The sequence below is a fragment of the Sus scrofa genome, chromosome 3 (genome assembly GCF_054392235.1).
Source record: "Sus scrofa isolate SSC_HxYL_T2T_F1_AM1 chromosome 3, Sscrofa_HxYL_maternal_Yorkshire_Landrace_v2.0, whole genome shotgun sequence".
Classification (NCBI taxonomy): domain Eukaryota; kingdom Metazoa; phylum Chordata; class Mammalia; order Artiodactyla; family Suidae; genus Sus; species Sus scrofa.
In genome coordinates, this window is record NC_139385.1 from 27,236,028 (window position 1) to 27,256,632 (window position 20,605).

Sequence of the window (20,605 nt, forward strand, 5' to 3'; positions counted from 1 at the left end):
GTAAAAGCACAACGTCCTGAACCATGATGTGGAAATGAAATGAAAAGGATAAATTCAAGACAGTCCTAACAAATTGGAATAGCTGACAACATTAGCAAGTGACAAAAGAGAGACAGGTTAATGACAACTCCAGATTTTTGAGAGCAAAAAATTTTAAACGGAGGCTCTGCTGGTAGAAATGCTAATAATAATGGGACAGGGAAAATAGGAGGCAACGTTCCAGAGGGCCCTACTAACCTGTAAGTCGCAACCTACCATAAGCCAACTCATCTTCACACAGAAGCCAGTTGTATGTTACAAGCTAATTATGAAGATAAGCTCACATCTCCTGACAAAAATGTTGTTCACACCTACTCTACTTTCCCCCTTACACCTTATTTTATCTTCTCCCAGCCTTCCTGCTTCTCCTTTTCCTCTCTGCTTGTCAGCCTCTTCGTCCTTCCTCCTTCTCGTCCGCCTACAACTAAATGAACCACCAAAGCCAGGCTACTACTACACAACAAACAGGAAGTCACTGGTAACCTTCAAAGCTATAATATCACCAGATAGTAGAGATGGAAAACCAACTGCTGCAAAAATAGGTTAAGAATGATCAGATTTTCAGAAATTCAGCCACGATATGAAAAAAACAGGATATAAATGAAGTTTTTTTTTTTTTTAATAAGGATTAGTACTAATTTGGAAGTAGAAAAAGGATTAAGGAATAAAGATATCAAAGAAGGTGGTAATAGATGGGATAACACAAGAGAGACTAGTTTACAGTCACAGGTAGTTTATACCTGCAAATATTAAAGTAGTTAAATAAAACTGATATGTCCACAAAATGGAATACCGTGCTGCTGTAAAACAGATAAGGAAGGTCTCTCTGTTCTGATATGAAAGGATCTGGAAGGTGTAGAGTTAACGGGGAAAAACTAAGGTTCAGTATATCATCTTGTGCGTTAAAAAGGGGGAAGACATAAGAATATATATCTCCATGTGCTTGTATTTGCACAAAGGAATTCCAGAAGCACATACATAGACTAATTAAAATACCTAGTTGTGACAGAAATACGTGGAGAAAAGAGGAAAAAGGGATGGATGGCAGCAACACTGCATATTTCCAGAGGGCACTGATTTTAAACCCTAAAGCAGAGGCAAAAAGCTTTGTTTTGCAGGCATAGGCGGTAATGAAATCAGCATATCTTCCTCTTAAGAAAGAGGAGAAAATAGGAAGGTAGTATGTGATGAGGTAGCAGTGAAGACCCAGATGAGGAGTTCCTTTGTGGTTCAGCAGGTTAAGAACCCAACATAGATTCCACGAGGATGCACGTTCGATCCCTGGCCTCACTCAGTGAGGTAAGGATCCGGTGTTGCTGCAAACTGCAGTGTAGGGTGCAGGTGCAGCTCGGGTCCCGTGTTGCCAAGGCTCAGTGCAGCTCCGATTCGACCCCTGGCCCAGGAACTTCCATATGCTCCAGGTGTGGCCACTCAAACAAAACAAACAGAAAAAAAGATCCAGATGATACAGTCTGGATCTCTTCAAAACATAGGAGGTTGAGGAATTCCCACTGTGGCACAGTGGGTTAAGAATTCGACTGTAGTGGCACAGGTCACTGCAAAGGTGCGGGTCTGATCTCCGGCCCAACACCTAGTGGGTTAAAGGATACAGCACAGGTTGCAGCTGTGGCTCAGATTCAGTCCCTGGACTGGGAATTTCCACATGCTGTTATGTACAGCCATACATTTTAAAAAGAAAGAAAAAAGTAGGAAGTTGAGCTTCAAGGGGGCTTCTACTGACCTCATAATCTGAGCAATAAAATAATGTTAGTAAAGGATTACAACCCATTGAATAAAGAATTCATGCATTCCTTCATGGCTCAGTGGGTTAAGGATCCAGCATTGTCACTGCTGTAGCTATGGTTACAACTATAGCACAGGTTTGATCCCCAGCCCAGGAACTTCTGCATGCCATGAACACTAATTAAAAAAAAAACAAACCAATGAATGAATGAATAGGATAACAGGATAGATCTTACCACTGAATTTTAATGAATGCAGCAAGAATAATGAATTTAGAAAATCGCTATTTGGCAATCCTTGATTCAGACAAGAATCTCCATGAGAAATAAGATACATGGTCTCAAAGTTCTCCCAACAATATAATTATTAAATAGGGAAAGAAAAGTACTAATTTTACAGTAATGAAACCTGGCATATACCATACCTTAACCAAGTAGTTGAAGTTAATCACCACCCATAATGGGATAAATGGCTATTATGCACCTCCTAATACGATGCACTAAGCAAAACACACCATTGGTTCTCTGCTGTTCCTGCCAAAAATGCATAATGTGAATCTAATCAAGAGGAAACATCAGACAAATACAGACAGAGGAACATCCTACCAAGTAACCAGCCTGTACTCTTCAAAAACAAAGACCAAGAAACTGTTCCAGCATACAGGTGACTAAATGACCTTGAAAACTAAATGCAGGAGTTCCTGGTGTGGCTCAGCAGGTTAAGAACCCTACTAATATCCATGACGAGGTGGGTTTGATCCCCGGCCTCTGTCAGTGGGTTAAGGATCTGGTATTGCCTTGAGCTACAGTGTAGGTTGCAGACGCAGCTTGGATCTCAGCCTATGCTGTGGCTGTGGCATAGGCCTGCAGCAGCAGCTCCGATTCAATCCCTAGCTTGGGAACTTCCATATGCCCCAGGTGCAGCACTAACAAGTAAAAGATAAAAGAAAAACTAAATGCAGCCTGTATTTCTAGACTGTATCTCTGACCAGAAAAAGGTTTTTTGGTTGCTCTAAAAGATATTATTGAAACAACCGGCAAAATCTGAGTACGGTGTGCAGATTTGCTATTAAGACTGTATTAAGACTTCCAGTTTTGATCATGGTAATGGAATTACTAAGACAATGTCTTTGATTTTAGGAAACACTTTTTAACCCACTGTGATCCAGGGATCTGACCCACACCCCCACAGTGCATGCAGTCATATTCTTAACCCACTATGCTACAGCAGGAACTCCAAAAAATACCTATTTTTTTAAACTGAAGTATAGTTGACTCACAGTGTTTCAGGTGTACAGCAGTGATTCAGTTATACAAACGTGATATACATACATATATATATATCCTTTTTCAGACTATTTTCCATTATAGGTTACTACAAGATATTGAACACAGTTCCCTATATACAGCAGTGTGTATCTGGTAATCCCAAATCTATTTATTCTCCCCTTCCCCCTTTGGTAACTATAAATTTGTTTTCTCCCTTTGGTAACTATAAATGTGTTTTCTATGTCTATGAGTCTATTTCTACTTCATAAATAAGTTCATTTCTGTCATTTAGATTTTTTTTTTTTTTCTTTTTTGGCTGCACCTGAGGCATATGGACTTTCCTAGACCAGAGATCAAATCAGACCCACAAGCTTCAACCTACGCCACAGCTGTGGCAAAGTGGATCTTAACCCACTGGGCTGGGGATCAAACTTGCACTGCCACAGGACAAGCGGGATCATTAGCCCACTGTGCCACAACAGGAATCCTGTTCCTTAAAAGATTCCACATATAAGTGATATTATATATTTGTCTCTGTCTGACTTTACCTCACCAAGTATGATAATCTCTAGGTCTACCCAGGTTGCTGCAAATGACATTATTTCATTCTTTTTTATGGCTAACAGTAGGAAATAGTTAAGTTTTTAGGGGTAAAGGGACATCATGTCTCTAAGTTACTCTCAAACAGTGCAGGAAAAAAACAAACAAACAAACAAAAAAAAACCCAGTATGCACATAAAAAGAGAATGGAAAAGCAAATGTGATTAAATATTAACATTTGTGGAATACAGATGAAGGATATCCAGGAATTTTTTGCTCTATTCTTGCAAAATTTCTCTAGGACTGAAACTATTTTAAAATAAAAGGCTCAGGCTGAGGAGAGTTTGTGAGAGGAGAATTTTGAGCTAACAGAAATCCCCCGCCATAACAGCGGCACTGTATGGTTTACAGGGTGCTCCAAGATACTCATTTTGAAGCCACAATCCCACCCCATAAAACTGATGTTATTTGACACGTAAACCAAGAATAGGAAAGTCTCAGTGACTTGTATAGTACAAGGCAATGGTAAAGCCTGACCCAAAATCTGGTTTGCTAAACTACCCTACTCCCCTTTTGAGGCTAAACTTGATTACTAGTTCCTTCACGATTCTTCCCAACTCACACAAACCTCACCCTTGACCTCTACTTAAACAAGGCTCATGTTCTAATTGTTGCAGATGTTAATCTCATTTTTCCAAATAGAACTAATTACTGCTCTGGGGACAAAAACCAGTTCTACTGGTACTGTGCTACCCCAGCATTAGGTACTCCAATTAAATACAAATTCCTGCTTCCTGGCTTCTACTAATACTCTAACTCCATCCACCACCAAACTGCACTCTTTTCCCTCTTTCTTATACCCACAATCTACTTCTTTAAGGACCAGTTTAAATCCAATCTACTCAAACAAGCATTTCCTGGGCAGCACAGCGTGTGGTTAAGAGCTCTGGCTCTGATCCCAAAGAGAAGTAGGCTTAAATCGCAACTCCACTACAGACTTGTGTAAGCAACTTGTTTAATTTCTCTAAAGCCTCCATCTCATTTACAAGAGGTCTGCAATTGTACCTCCCTCAGAGAGTTGTTCTGAAGATTAAATTAGGTACTGTGGAGGAAGTGCTTAAGAGATGCACCTATCAGTACACTAAACATTAGCTCAGAGACGAGGTAAAAACACTGCACTGGGTTAATGTTAGGATACAAAGAAGGGAGTGGATACAGGAGAAAAAGGAACTGACACACCTCTTAAAATGGCTATCATCAAGGAGATAAGAGGTAACAAGCGCTAGCAATGGCATGGAGAAACGTAAACCCTTGTGCACTGTTGGTGGGAAACTGGTGCAGCCACTGTGGAAAACAGCATGGAGGGCCCTCAAAAAATTAAAAATACAACTACTAATGACCCAAAAATTCCGCTTTTGGGTATATACCCAAGAGAAATAAAAATAAGATACAAAAAGATATCTGCACCCCCATGTTTACTGTAGCATTATTCACAATAACCAAGATATAACAGCAACCTAGGCGTTCATCAATGAATGAAGGAGGCATGGTATAGACATGCAATAGAATATAATCGAACAACACAGATGTACCTTGAGGGTATTATGCTAAGTGAAATACGTCTGAGAAAGACACATGCTGGATGGTATCACTTATACGTGGACTCTAAAAAAGCTGAACTTGTGATTACCAGGGGCTGGGGGGGGGTGGGGGAAGCAGAACTGAGGAAATATCAAACCGTACAAATTCACAACTAAAAGGGGAGTAAGTTCTGGAAATCCAATGCAAAGAATAGAGACTACAGTCAACAGTACTGTTATATACTTCAAAGTTGCTCAGAAACTAGCTTTTAAATGTTCTCCCAACCAAAAAAAAAAAAAAATTATAATTATGCGACATGATACAGAAGTGTTCACTAATGCTTCAGTAGTAATCATACTGGAATACAGTAGACCCTTGAACGATGTACGGGGCACTGACCCTATGCAGTCAAAAATCTGCATAGAACTCTACAGTCATTTCTCCATATCCACAGTTCCACATCCGTGGATTTAACCAACCACAAATCATGCAGCACTGCAGTATGTACTGCGTGGGGGGAAAAAAAAAAATCCACATAAGTGGAACCACACAGTTCAGTCCCATGCTGTTCAAGGGTCGAGTGTATAAAAATGTTTCAAATCAACAAGTTGTACACCTTAAAACTGCACAAAGTTAGATGCCAATTATATCTCAATGAAACACACACTCACACACACACACCAATGCACTAACTGCTGCGGACAGGGTTGGGGGAGCCAAGCATACCTTACTAAAGCAGAAAAAATTAAAAGGAAAAAGTGAAGGGAATTCCTCGGTGGTCTAGTAGTTAGGATTCAGCACTTTCATTGCTACAGCCCGGGTTCAATCCCTGGGCTGAGAACTGAGATTCCCTATCAAGCTGCTGCACCCTGCAGCCAAAAAGAAAAAATGGAATTGGATATATAAAACAATTACGGAGTTCCCATCGTGGCACAGTGGTTAACAAATCTGACTAGGAACCATGAGGTTGCGGGTTCAGTCCCTGGCCTTGCTCAGTGGGTTAACCATACAGCGTTGCCATGAGCTGTGGTGTAGGTTGCAGACGCGGCTCGGATCCTGCATTGCTGTGGCTCTGGCGTAGGCTGGTGGCTACAGCTCTGATTCGACCCCTAGCCTGGGAACCTCCATATGCCGCGGGAGCGGCCCAAGAAATGGCAAAAAAAAAAAAAGACAAAAAATAAAATAAAATAAAACAATTACTATAACACAATGCAGAATGAGGTAGATGCCAAACCAAATAGCTCAAGATTCCAGACTGCAGATTCCAAACCAGACCATACCAGGTACCAAAAAAGACAGATATCACAAGAGAAAATGACAAATCAACAACCCTTGTCCCTACAGACTCAAAAATCCTCAACAGGAGACTAATAAATTGAATCTAGCAACATATAAAAAGGACTGTAAGCCAAACCCAAGTGGGATTTATCCTAGGAATGCAAGGTTGGTTTAACAGTTGAAAACCAATGTAATACTACATCAGTAGAACAAAGGATAAAAGTACATGACCTCAGTAGACACAAAAAAACATCTGACCAAAATCTAATACCCTTTCATGACAAGACAAAATCATTTAAACTTGGGATAGAAGTCAACTTCCTTAACCTGATAAAGCCATCTAAAAAAGCCCACAGTTCATGTTATACTTAATGGTTATGATAGGATGTATTTCCTTTAAGAGTAGAAACAAGACAAGGATGTCCACTCTTGCCACTCCTATTCAACACTGTACTGCGGGTTCTAGCCAGGAAAATTCGGCAAGAAAAATAAATGAAAGGCCCCCAAAATGGAAAGGCAACTATAAAACTATCTTTATTCACAGGTGATAAAAACTTATATACAGAAAAGTCCTAAAGAACAAACACACACACACACAATTAAGAAGAATAAATGAGTTCAGAATAGCTGCAGGATACAGGATCAACATCCAAAAATCAGCTGGTTGATGTGCTACAATAACTATGAACCTTGAGGCTATTATGCTAAGTGACATAAACCAGTCACAAAAGGACAAATATGATTCCACTCACATGAGGTACCTAGAACAGTCAAATTCACAATGACAGAAAGTAAAATCATGGTTCCTAAGGGTGGAGGAGAAGGGAGAATAGGGAGTTACTGTTTAATAGGCACACGGTTTCAGTTTTGCGAGATGAAGAGTTGTGAAGATGGATAGACAGTTGAACATTGTGAATGTGCTTAATTTCACTGAAATGTACACTCAAAAATGGTTAAGAAGGTAAACTGGCTGTATCGAAACGTTAAACTTTTGTGTTTAAAATGACCACATCAAGAAAGTGAAAAGGCAACCCAGAGAATCGGAGAACATATTTGCAAATCATGTATTTAATAGAGGACTTGTATCTTTATATGTTCTTGTACCTTGAGCATATATAAAGACCACATACAACTGAACGATTAAAAGAAAAAAAACAAACAAGCAAATTTTAAAAATGAGCACAGGATCTGAACAGACATTCCTCCAATCAAATACACAAATGCCAAATAAGCACACAAAAACTGTTCAACGTTATTAGTCACTGCGGAAATATAAACAAAAACCACATTGAGATACCACTTAACATCCACTAAAATGACTATCATCAAAGAGAACACTACCAAGTATTGGAGAGGATGCGGAGAAAACGGAACACTCTTACGTTGCTGGTGGAACGTAACATGGGTGCAGCTGCTTTGGAAACAGTCTGGCAGTTCCTCAAAAAGTAAAACATAGAATTACTATAATGCCCCAGCAATTCCACTCCAAGGTCTATTTCCAAGAGAACTGAAAAAAACATATATCCACACAAACATTTGTATATGAATGGTCACAGTATCATTATTCATGAAAGCCCCAAAGTGAAAGCAACCCTAATGCCCAACAACTGATGAACAGATAAACAAAATGTGGTAGAGCTACACAGTGGACTATCTTTTGCCTATAAGAAGAATCAAGTACTGATACATGCTACATGAACTGTGAAAAAAATGCTAAGTGAAACAAGGAAGACAAAAGGTCACATAATTATGATTCCATTTATATGAAATGTCCAGAACAAGCAAATAAATCCATAGAGCAACTATAGTGTTGTCAGAGGCTGGAGACGGGGTGAGTAGGGAGTGACTGCTAATACGTAGGGGAATTTTCTGGGGCAGAGGTAGATGTAAAAAATGTTCTGGGAGTTCCCTTTTGGCACAGCAGAGTAAAGACCTGGCAGTGTCACTGCAGGGGCTCATGTCGCTGCTGTGGTACAGGTTCCATCCCAGGCTCAGGAACTTCCACATGCCATGGGTGTAGCCAAAAAAAAAAAAGTTCCAGAATTAGGTAGTTGTGATGATTACACAGTACTGTAAATATACCAAAACACTGAATCACACACTTTAAAAGGGGGTGATTTTTAAGTCAATAAAGCTGTTATAAAAAAAATTGAGAGAGAAATTGAAGGGGCTGTTCACAGAAGGAGCAATTAAGGAGAGAGCAAGAGGTAGAGGAATAAAGCTAAACAGATAAACTGAGCCCAGACAAGAGTCTGGGCTTAAATTCCAGAGATGCTAGGGAGGCAGCAGAGGTTTCTAAGAAACAGTGAGTGACAGGCTCAGAACTGCGGCTTGAGCATGATTAACTTGCAGCAGTACAGAGAACGCACATTTTATGTCCCTTTCTATTTTCACATGGTAGGAGTCTCACTTATATGCCTCATATCACCTAGGGATTCGCCAGCAGAATATTAAGTAAAACATACTCCTCCTCTGATAGCCTTTGTGTGGTCGGATTATCAACGAGTGAAGTAATGCTTTAAAATGCATTTAAAATTGGTGCATATTTCACAACACAAAGCGCTATTTCCCTGTGTTTTAGGGGGATACTCCAAAAGAGTAAGAGAAAGAAAGGACCAAAGTCAACAAAACACAGATGTCAAAATTATAAAATTAGTATCACTGCAGCAAGCTGCTCAATAAATGCTGGTGACTCAAAACCACTAACTAGTAAGAACAGCAAAACAAGTGACTTGGTTTAATCTTGTTTGTTATTATACAAACCCCAATCAATTGCTGTTTGCAGAAAATATCTTGTAAGGTTCAAAGTATAAAATTCCTTAACCAGGTTTCAATCTGTTTTGAACATTCCATTTGAAATGGGAAGTCAGCTGAGTCATGGCCACACAACATACTACTGCCTAAAATTCAAAATGCTCTTCCCTAGTTGCAAGAGTAGAAATGCTAAGATTTCTGCTTCATAGCCAGCTCATACAGCGTTATGCAATTCATTTTAAAAATAAGACCACCTTAATAGGATGTTTAAACCACACAGCTGGCCCTCCATATCCCAATGTTCAAATCCACAGATTCAATCAGATTCAATCAACCAAGGAGAAAAAATATTGGGAGGGAGGGAGGAAATTTCCAGAAAGTTCCAAAAAGCAAAAGCTAAATTTACCATACATGGGCAACTATTTACATAGCATTTATATTGTATTTATAACTATTTACATAGTGTTTACACCGTATCAGGTATCGTAAGTTATCCAGGGATGATTTAAAGTATATGGAAAAATACGCAACGGTTACATGCAAATATTATGCCATTTTATATAAGGGACTTGAGCATCCTCAGATTTTGGTGTCCTTGGTGGGAAGTGGAGGAGTGGCAGTGGGGGGTGGATTCTGGAATGGATTACCCCCGGATACTGAGGGACACCTGTGTTTTCACATTGTTGGTTTTCGGGGTGGGGGTTTTTTTTTTTTTGAGAGAAACTGCCTTAAGTTGAAATCTGTGGAGAGCCAGGAGCCTTTGAAATCTGATAAATTCTAAGAAATAGATCTTAAAGCACACCTTCAATTTTTCAAATTACTTCATACCATCTGTGGTCCCTCTGTGGAATCCAGGATTGTTCTGGTGGCGCAATGCCACTCTAATGTCAATGGGGCATTCTTATAAAGAATGCATATCACAAGCCCACTGTCTTACCAGGGTTATCAGTTTATTAGTGGTGAAAACCAAAAACACAACTTTTCTATGTCTAACAATAAAAGAGTTACCTTTGGAATAACCCTTCAAAAAAAAAGCTGCAGCCATTACAGCTGGCCAATTTAAACATGAAAAAAATTATTGTAACCTCAACTATTTAAAATCATACCTTAGTTTCAACTACTTGGCATATCCTAAAATGAAAGAAACACTGAGTTGGTATGAAGGTAAAAGTACTAGGTAAAGTTTCAGGTAAATTCCTTTGAAGTAATGGGAATGAGGCGAGTCTGATATGATGCCCTGGGAACTAACACATTGCCTGTGCGATATTCCTGCCAAATAGGGAGTTTCCGTCCAGGCTCAGTGGTTAACAAATCTGACTAGGAAACATGAGGTTGCAGGTTCCATCCCTGGCCTCGCTCAGCAGGTTAAGGATCTGGGCATTGCCTTGAGCTGTGGTGTGCGTCACAGAAGCGGCTCAGATCCCGAGTTGCTGTGGCTGTGGCTGTGGCGTAGGCTGGCAGCTACAGCTCTGATTTCTCGACCCCTAGCCTGGGGGACCTCCATCTGCCACGGGTGTGGCCCTAGAAAAGACGGAAAAAAAAAAAAAAAAAAAAGACAAAACCTGCCAAATAGGTTTCACCTAAATCTAATCATACAGAAACAACCAGACAAATCCAAGCTGAAGCCTGCAAAAACAACTAGTCTGCACTCTTCCACAATGTCAATGCCATGAAAGGGGGAGAAATGACAAGGAACTGCACCTGATGGAAGGAAATTACAGACAACTAAATGCAACCCTGCATAAAGGAACTGAGAGAAAAGAATATATTCTAAAAGCCATGATTAGGACAAGTGGGAAATTTTGAATCTGGACCAAATAGTACGACAGACAACAAAGTTAAACGTCCCTATTTATGATAATTTTATGGCTGTTACGTAGAAACTGCCTTGCTGTTAGGAGACACATCTTGTCTTAGGGGTGAAGGGGCATTACAAAACAAATGTAGCAAAAATATTAGTAACTGGTAAACCTAGGTACAAATATAGGTGTTCACTGCACTACTCTTGCCACATTGCTGAAGATGTGAATGATTTTTTTTTTTTTAATTTTTAAATGGGAGGACATTTTCTTGATTTTGAGTGAGAAATGTCATCAGTCAGTCTGAACAGAATATATAAGCCATATCTATTTTAGTCTTTCCAATTTGGGGCAATATTTTTGAGGTTGTCATAAAACAGAACTAATAAAGGACTGTAATTTATACTCCCAGACTTACTTCAGATGCCAAAATCCACGAGAGGTTACAGAATGGTACTCAGATATTTTAACGATGTTTATATTTAAGTTTTCTACAGAGAGTTGTTACACATTTTAAAATTAAGCTTACAGTTTGTGATTCATTTATTCTACCAATTGGTATACCACATAGCTGCCAAAATTAAACTAGAAAGAAACCTACCAATATGAAATTGCATTGCTGGCCTACAAACTACATCACAGGATAGCAAGCAAAAAACTTGACAAAATCAGAAGATTGTTTTTTTTTTTTTTCAGATAAAAGTTGGTGAATAGAGCAGGGTCTACCTTATCTAGGAAGACCGAATGTCCTCTTTACTCTCGCAGTTTCTAGTCTCTTCGTATTTAGCATGTCTCAGGCAAAAGTGTCTCAGATTAAAAACACCCCAGTTTAGATGCTATATTGCATGGTACACAGTGCCTTTAACTTCTCTTATATAATGCCATTTAATGGTTGGTTGAGAAAAAAAAAAAATCAACATAACACGAAGCAAGCAACTTCCACTTTAGACAGCCAACATACAACATCATTTACAACATATTATAGTAAATTAGTAAAATGGTCAGAAAACACATGGAAGTAATTGTTCTCATATTTTCAGAAATAAAGGAGAAACCAAAGTTATCTTTCTTCTATTACGGAAATATAAAATAAAATGCTGCCTAGTTGGAAGAACGCTATATTTAGAGTCAAAAGGCCTGTGTGAATCCCAGCTCGGTCACTTGTTAGAGAATATAACCTTGACCGCAGCTTTCTCAACTGGAAATGGAAAGGATCAGAATACTGGCTGCTGAAAGAGTCCACATCTAAATACTCAATGATTTTATTACTTTGGCCTCAAATATATATATGTGTATGTGTGTGTGTGTGTGTGTGTGTGTGTGTGTGTGTGTGTAAATTAGATAAGCTGAGTTAGAATATATATTTTTTTACAACTGTAAACTGTACTTCATCATCTGCTATCTCCCCAAACTCCCATTTCACCACTACTCTATTCTGTTCAGGGGCTGGGTCGATCTCCTACTTTCCCAAGATGGAGCCCTCTGTGTATCCTGACTCCTCTCACAACTAATCCTGGACTAATGAGCTGCTTCACGCTTCCTTTTCCTACTGCCACTTGATTTATTTATTTATTTTTTTGTCTTTTTGCCATTTCTTTGGCTGCTCCCGTGGCACATGGAGGTTCCCAGGCTAGGGGTCGAACTGGAGCCTGTAGTCGCCCGCCTACACCAGAGCCACAGCAACGCAGGATCCAAGCCAAGCCTGCAACCTACACCACAGCTCATGGCAACACCAGATCCTTAACCCACTGAGCAAGGCCAGGGATTGAACCCGCAACCTCATGGTTCCTAGTCGGATTCCTTAACCACTGAGCCACGATGGGGAACTCCTCTACTGCCACTTTAAATCAGGTCTTTATCACCTCTTTCCCAGATTATTACCATTTTTCTACCCTATCACCACCATCTAAAAGCATATAATAGCTTATCACAAACATGGTAAGATTTATGGAAAACCTTAATCTGATATTCAAGAAACTCTACCCCTACCCTAATATGCCAATCCAACTGATCAAGCTACTGCTACTTCAAAATTCCCTGTACTTTCTGGATTTTGTGCCTTTATTTCTGCTGTTTTTCCTAAAATGCCCTTTTTTTTGCCTTTCAGAATTGATTCCATTCTTGAAAGTTTAGTCTAATGGTGCTGACCCAGATCCAGACATTATAGTTCCCTTTTCTGAATGCCCAAAATACTGATGAAAAATATTAATTTTAATGGACAACGATGAATTAATAAAGATAGCTTACCTTGCGTGGTCAACTAAACTTTATCTATTGGGTCGATTTTGTTTAACTGGGAGTTCCCGTCGTGGCACGGTGGAAATGAATCCAACGAGGAACCATGAGGTTGTGAGTTCTATCCCTTGCCTTGCTCAGTGGGTTAAGGATCTGGCATTGCCGAGAGCTGAGGTGTAGGTCACAGATGCGGCTCGGATCCTGAGGATCCTGCATTGCTGTGGCTGTGGCGTAGATGGGCAGCTGTAGCTGCAATTTGACCCCTAGCCTGGGAACCCCCATATGCCATGGGTGTGGTCCTAAAAAGCCAAAAAAAAATTTTTTTTTTGTTTAACTAGAACTGGCTACCTGGCACACAGTCTTGAGGGCTTGTAGCTTAGCGGAGGAAAAGGAAGAATGGCCATAAAACATCACTGATTCAGAGACTAGATTTTCCAAGCTGGGGGTCTACACAGAGAGAATCTGGAGTTCCATAGTATTAAGAGATATTTAATATTTAAATGTTTAACGTTTAAAATCCAAATGTTTTGTTATCTTCAGGAAACATGAAGATCTACAACGGGGGGGCGGGGCTGATTCTATCCTATAAGGGACATCTGGCAAAAATCTGAAGACAGGGAGTTCTTGCTGTAGCTCAGTGGAAACAACCCAACTAGTTCAGTGAGGACGCAGGTTTGATCCCTGGCCTTGCTCAGTGGGTTAAGGATCCGGTGTTGCCGTGAGCTATGGTGTAGGTCACAGACATGTCTTGGATCCCATGTGGCTGTGGCTGTGGCTGTGGGGAAGCCCGGTGGCTGTGGGGAAGCCCGGCAGCTGCAGCTCTGATTGGACCCCTAGCCTGAGAACTTCAACCTGTAGCAGGCATGGCCCTAAAAACAACAACAACAGCAACAAAATACTGAAGACATTTTTGATTCGCGAAGTTCTTTTGAAGACATGAGTGAGTACTTCCGATAGATGCTGATTGTGCCACAGTGCACAGGGTAACTTCACAATTGTAAATTCTCTGGTCTAAAATGTCAACTGTGCCCTGGTTGAAAATCTCTGATCTAGAAGTGTTACTTGTATATGTAGGTTCTGCCTCCCCAAAGACATTTTCAAATTTTGCGAGGTGGAGAACCATGCCTCTTGGAGGCAAACCATACAGCCCAAAGCCTAACTAACTGCTCTTCCAATTACCAGTGATGCGGCCTTCTTAAAGTTATGTCTTTGTGTATCAAAGTCTTCACCTGTTCAAGAGGAATAGTAAAAATACCTACCTCACATTGCTCCGGGATCAGATGAGTGAAGGTAAGATCTTCAGAAAAGTGTGCCAGGCAAATAGTTAGCACTCAATAAACTCTGTTACTTCCATTCTTCCCCTCCCTAGTACCCAGTATTGCATTTGAAACATAAAAGATGCTCAAGAAATGTTTACTAAAATGAATACAGAATAATGCCTTGAGTTCCTGGGGAGAGCACAAATGGGTAAAGATAGAGATATTCTCCTTATTTGGGACCAAGGAAGCAGAGCTAACATGGAGTTGAAAGGAAGCATTTACCCACCTAACCGTATTTCTCCCTTCTCAGAAAACTTTTAACCCTTAGGCAATGTTTCCCTCCTACGGGGTCCTTAGTACACACTGCCTTGTAACATCCCTTATATGTTTTTCCTTTTCATTCCTTCTGGCTAACTGAAGATCCTCCAGCATAAGAACGGGATGGTATCTTCTTTTGACCCTCATACGTCTACCTCCTATTAGTTACTTATGTACTGACTGCAGTCTTCCTACTAGAATGTACGTGTTCTCTGTGGTCAGGGACAACTCTTGACTCCTTTTTATATAACCCAAGGAGCCTAAGAGACCTTAGCAACTGGCTGGCCCAAGCCTCTCATTTAATAGATTAGGAACAGAGAAGCAAAGCGATTTGCCAAAAGTCAAGGTCATATCGTTAGTGGCAACGCTGAGATTCAAACTCTGATACACAGCGATAGAGACTCCCAAGTTCTATCCAACTGTTTAACAGCATATGAAAATTATACCTGGGGTAGAGACAATTTCTAGTTAAGTCCCAGAAAACCTCCAAAGGAATGATACTGATACAGTTACCTGACAAAGCAAAAATAGAAAGAGAAAGGGACTGATAGCCATGCTCCTTTTCACAATTACACCTTAAAAACTCAACCTCTTTTATGTAATGGTTTCATATCTTAACCTTTAATAGCTTTAATGACAAAACTTTTCTACATTTCCAACAGTTATTTAGTCAGTGACGTCAGGCTGAATTTCCTTTTAATGATCCTTTAATGATTTTGATTAACAAAACCTCTTATTTGGTAAGCCAATGACGCCCATTTTTCACCGACTGAACAGATTCATTAATGATCACTTCAACAAATTAGTATATATAAAACTCAAACGACTAACAATTTGAAATGCTTCTATGTGGTGAAAAATATTCAGATGATTTGAATTGTGAATGTTAATAACCTCAACATAAACCTAAAACTTACAATCACCAAGCACAAACTACATTAAGACCTGAGATGGAGAAATCTTTTTTTATTCTGGTCAAAGAAAGCTGCTCACTGGTCAGGTTAATCTAGAAGTTTCTCTGGGTGTCCCAATATGATGCAAAAGAAAACGACGAATAAGAATGGGGAAGACTCTAAGACAGAAAATGAATGTGAAAAAGAGTTAAATGCAGAGCAATGCCTTGATGCTTAAGCAATTACAGCTCAATAAAGCTACACATTTCCATAAAGGCATCGTTTAAAAAACAAAAAACTCCCTTTGTGGTGGCGATTTAAGTTACCAGTGCAAAAACACTCAGGTCCAAGAAGAATGAGACCCACTTACTGAGAAACAGGTTTTTAATTCTTTTACCAGCCGATAAAAAGAGCACACAACGAACGTAGATAGAAATGTAGTTCAAAAGAAAACAAAACGCAGTTTATGCTTGGTAAAGTTCAAGGGCAAAACTGTTTCCAGTGTAACAGAATCCGCCTGAGTACAATGTGTTGGGGGGGAAAAATGCGAACACATAGTATCTTTTTATAAAGGCAACAATTTGAGTTACAAAGTAATAACGGGGAAGCCAAAACAGTTTGACAGCCCGCCATAAGGGCCGCCTCAATCATGAGTCACACAATGCCTGCAACCATTTACAATAGTAATTAATGCACAAGTCCCCTAATTAAATTCTAAAAGGGTGAGGATGCTTTAACTAAGTTTACAAGAATTGCCTTTCGCTGTGTTTTTCCTCCCCAAAGAAAGGAGCACACGCGTAATTACGCATCTCCCCGCAATCCCTTCCTCCAGTATTCCCTCTGGCCTCTTCTCCCGAACGTCTGCTGCCTGCGTGCGAAAGAAAATGACACGGGGGAACTTCTAAACCCAGCAAGGGCGAGCCAGGGTGGAAAATACACGATTCATAGGGCGAGAGACGGAAAAGCTCGCCAATCTTACCTGCTAAGATTCCTTTCTACGTCTTTGGTAGCTTTAGCTTCCAATTCTCTGCAACAGAAAAGAGAGAGAGAGAGAGATGCGCGTGAAAACGGAGCTGCTGCGGCAGAGGCTCGCGCCGGGGCCGGATGGGGGGGAGGGGAGCCCGGGGTGGGGGGGCCCCACAAAGCTGCGGGGCTGCAGCCCCGACTGCGGTCAGGCGGAGCGGGGGAGCCGCAGCCCCCGGCCGGGCCCCAGCGGCGCCGCACGGCCCCTCCGGGCCTCCCGCCCGGCCTCCGCAGCAGCGCAGCCGGCGGCCCCCTAGCCGAGGCCCGAGGTCTCGGGGACGCCCTCCGCCGCGCCGCCGCCGCCGCCGCCCGCGGTCGCGGGCCCTGCGGCAGCGCCCCAGGCTCCTCCCGCCCAGAGGGAGGCCCCCGCCCCGCTCACCTCATGTGTGTAAAGTGCACGAGCAAGTGGGGCGCGGCGAGTGAGGCTCGCGAGCCTCAAGCCCTCCGCAGCGCCGCGGGGAGAGGCCCGAGCCGCTGCACCAGCGCCATTTTCTACACCGACCCGCTGCCGCCACCACCGCCGCCGCCGCCACCGCCGCCGCCGCAGGCCCCAGACCGGAAGTGAATGTCCCACTTGGCAACCCCTTCCGGGGGCGCCGTGGCCACCGGCCTCAAGATGGAGGCCCTAGCAACTAGACCCGCAGACCCGACTGGCCCTTGGCAACCGCCCGGGCTCGGCTCGCGGCCCCTGGCTGGAACTCCTTGGCTGGGGTGGGTGTCACAGCTTCCGAGGCGCCCCGCTCCGCGGCTGGGGGGGCCCGCTGAGCCCCGAGCCCAGGAGCCCAGCCTTTTTCGCCGTGGCTGGCTCGGATCTGGCTTGAGTCCCTCCCCTCCTCCTCCTCCTTTGCTGCGACACAAGTTTCTTTCCCTACTGCCTGGCCCCTCCTCCACCGAAACACACACACAGACACAAGACACACTCGCCTAAACCGCAAATTCTACCCCTGCTGCAGCATGATGAGCCCGCCACCACTTGTATTTTGTCCTTGGGCCAGTTATTTAACCTCCCCATCTCTCTGTTTCTTCCTCATGTAAAGAACGCATACCTGAGGATGACAGTGAGGTTTAAACACGATTTTTATCCTTCGAATTTTGCAGACCATTTGATTCAGCAATTCTACTTGCACGAATTTCTGTTAGAAAATAATCCAGGATGGCTACAAATATGTCACCACCGTGGTATTAAGTCCCGCGTTAATGGTGGTGAAAATTGTGAACAGCCAAAATGTCCAACATTATGAGGTGGCCTTAAAAACTGAACTACTGGCATGCGTTAGGATACTGTAAAAATGAGGAGGAGGAAGAGAAATGCACGGGGGAAATGACTACAATAGAATAAGTAAAAAAGCCAAGTTCCAAAGTAGCTCACTCGTAAGAACATGTAGATACAGTAAGACATATACGTGTCGATAAAAAAACATAAACTTGGGTATAGACACAAGATACATACCTACAGGTAGGTACAACAATATGCATACCTGCAGATACAATAAGATACATATATTCAAATGTATATGTGCGTGTTCTTTCCATCTTCTCACAAGTTTTTTTTTTTTTTCTTCCTTAATCTGTAGATGATTCCAACTCTGTGCTTAAAATCCATCTCTTCTCAGAAACCTCACTCTACATATCATCCCATTTTCCTCGTTCCGAACCAGGTCCTTCCACTGGCTTTAAAATATGCCCAAATCTCTCCCATTAAAAAGGAACAAAATCTCCCTTTGCTGCCCAGTGCCTATCCTCTCTCAGGGGGATGTGTAATGAATAGGTTAATAAGTGAATGAATGAACGAATGAATGCCCAGAGAGTCCTGAAGCATATTAAAAGTATTAACCAAAGTATTAACTGATGATATTTTGATGGTTTTAGTTTTCTTAGTATATCTGGCTTTTCTTTTTCATTTTCATACAATAAGCACATTTAAAAAAATTTTTTTAATCAGGTTTACAAAATGTAAAATGTAGGGGGCACCAAGTATATGCTAGTGACGTTCCCTTTCCTGCCATTATCCCTAAGGTCCATTCATCCATACATATATTTGGTTTTTTGTTTTGTTTTGTCTCTGCCTTTTCTAGGGTGGCTTCCCGCAGCATATGGAGGTTCCCAGGCTAGGGGTCGAATCTGAGCTGTAGCCGCTGGCCTACACCACAGCCACAGCAACGCAGGATCCGAGCCGCGTCTGCAACCTATACCACAGCCCATGGCAATGCTGGATCCTTAACCCACTGAGCGAGGCCAGGGATTGAACCCGCAACCTCATGGTTCCTAGTCAGATTCGTTAACCACTGCACCACGACAGGAACTCCCCTGTCTCTCTCTCTCTCTTTTTTTTTTTTTTTCACTTAGAGCATTATACATTATATTATAGTGTTTCTTTAAGAGTTAAAAAATATGAACATGTATTTATAGCACGGTATGCTTTCCCACCAGGTTTATGAATAATTTTCCACAACAGCATAAGGCATGGAAACTAATATTTATCAACATTTACACAGCTGTTAAGATTAGCTGATTTTGGAGTTCCCATCGTGGCTCAGTGGAAATGAATCTGACTGGTATTCATGAGGACGCGGGTTCAATGCCTGGCCTTGCTCAGTGGGTTAAGGATCCAGCCTTGCTGTGAGCTATGGTGTAGGTTGCAGACTGGGCTAGAACCCTGGGTTCCTCTGGCTGTGGTGTAGGCCTGAAGCTGTAGCTCGGATTCGACCCCCAGCCTAGGAACCTCCATAAGCCATAGAGTAGGGCCTGAAAAGATTTTTTTAAAAAGCCGATTTTTTAAACATTAGACTTTCTCGAGTTTGAATAAATCATTGGTTCTCAATTTTGCTCACCAACCCCCACGCAAAGACATTTAGCAATTTCTGGTTTCTGATTGTCACAACTGGATGCTACTGGTACCTAGTGGGTAGAGGCCAGGGATTCTGTTAAACATCCTTCAATGAACAGGACTGACTCCCCTTCCCCCCTACCAGAGCATATCTGAACAAAAATATGAATAGCACCCAAGGTTGGGAATCCCTGGAACTAATTCCCAGCTCCAGGGAAGCTGAAAAGATAAAATTTCTTTTTTTTTTTTGTCTCTTCTAGGGCTGCTCCCATGGCATATGGAGGTTCCCAGGCTAGTGGTCTAATCAGAGCTGTAGCCACCGGCCTACGCCAGAGCCATAGCAACGCGGGATCCGAGCAGTGTCTGCAACCTACACCACAGCTCACGGCAACGCCGGATCCTTAACCCAATGAGCAAGGGCAGGGATCGAACCTGCAACCTCATGGTTCCTATTCAGATTCGTTAACCACTGTGCCACAATGGGTACTCCTGAAAAGATACAATTTCTTGAAGATCTTTTCACAGTGCTTTGACACATCCCATATGACCCCTCCAGGGCCATGCTCATCAGTTTTTGATTATCTTTTAAACTCGGCTCACAGAGGTAGGTCCAAGAATGAGAACAGAAAACCAGCACTGATTCCTTATCAGAAACCTATGAAAGGATCGTCTCTTGTTATTCTTTCTCTTTATTAATAATTAATCTCTCTATTGAATATTTCCCACCATCATACAAACATATTCTAGTAACTTCCACCAAAAAAATGAAAACAAAAGACATCTCCATGTATGCCTCATTCCTCTCCGGCTTCTTTTTTTTTTTTTTTTCCGATTTCCTTGCACACCTTTTTTTTTTTTTAGGGCCACACCCACAGCATATGGAGGTTCCCAAGCTAGAGGTCTCATCAGAGCTACAGCTGCTGGCCTTTGCTACAGCCACAGCAACACAGGATCATCTGAGCCACGTCTGTGACCCACATGACAGATCACAGCAATGCTGGATCCTTAACCTACTGAGCGAGGCCAGGGATCGAACCCGCCACCTCAT

The 20,605-nt window shown here is 41.8% G+C and overlaps 1 protein-coding gene across 50 annotated transcripts in view; it reads right to left on the reverse strand.

Moving 5' to 3' along the window:
- The window catches only part of TNRC6A (trinucleotide repeat containing adaptor 6A), a 245,054-nt gene that overhangs the window by 93,018 nt on the left and 131,431 nt on the right, over positions 1–20,605 (reverse strand). For 28 of the 50 annotated variants that reach the window (XR_014840526.1, XR_014840523.1, XR_014840525.1 and 25 more), the window contains exons 1-2: positions 17,110–17,284; positions 16,687–16,734 (exon numbers count right to left, since the gene is read on the reverse strand). Coding sequence is in view for 15 of the 50 variants with exons in the window: in XM_085017310.1 (XP_084873436.1) it covers positions 16,687–16,734; positions 17,110–17,114 (53 nt within the window). In the remaining 35 variants the exon portion in view is untranslated. Of the gene's footprint in view, positions 1–16,686; positions 16,735–17,109; positions 17,285–20,605 lie in introns of those variants that run through there. The other 22 variants (XR_014840522.1, XR_014840519.1, XM_085017303.1 and 19 more) reach the window with 1 other exon arrangement.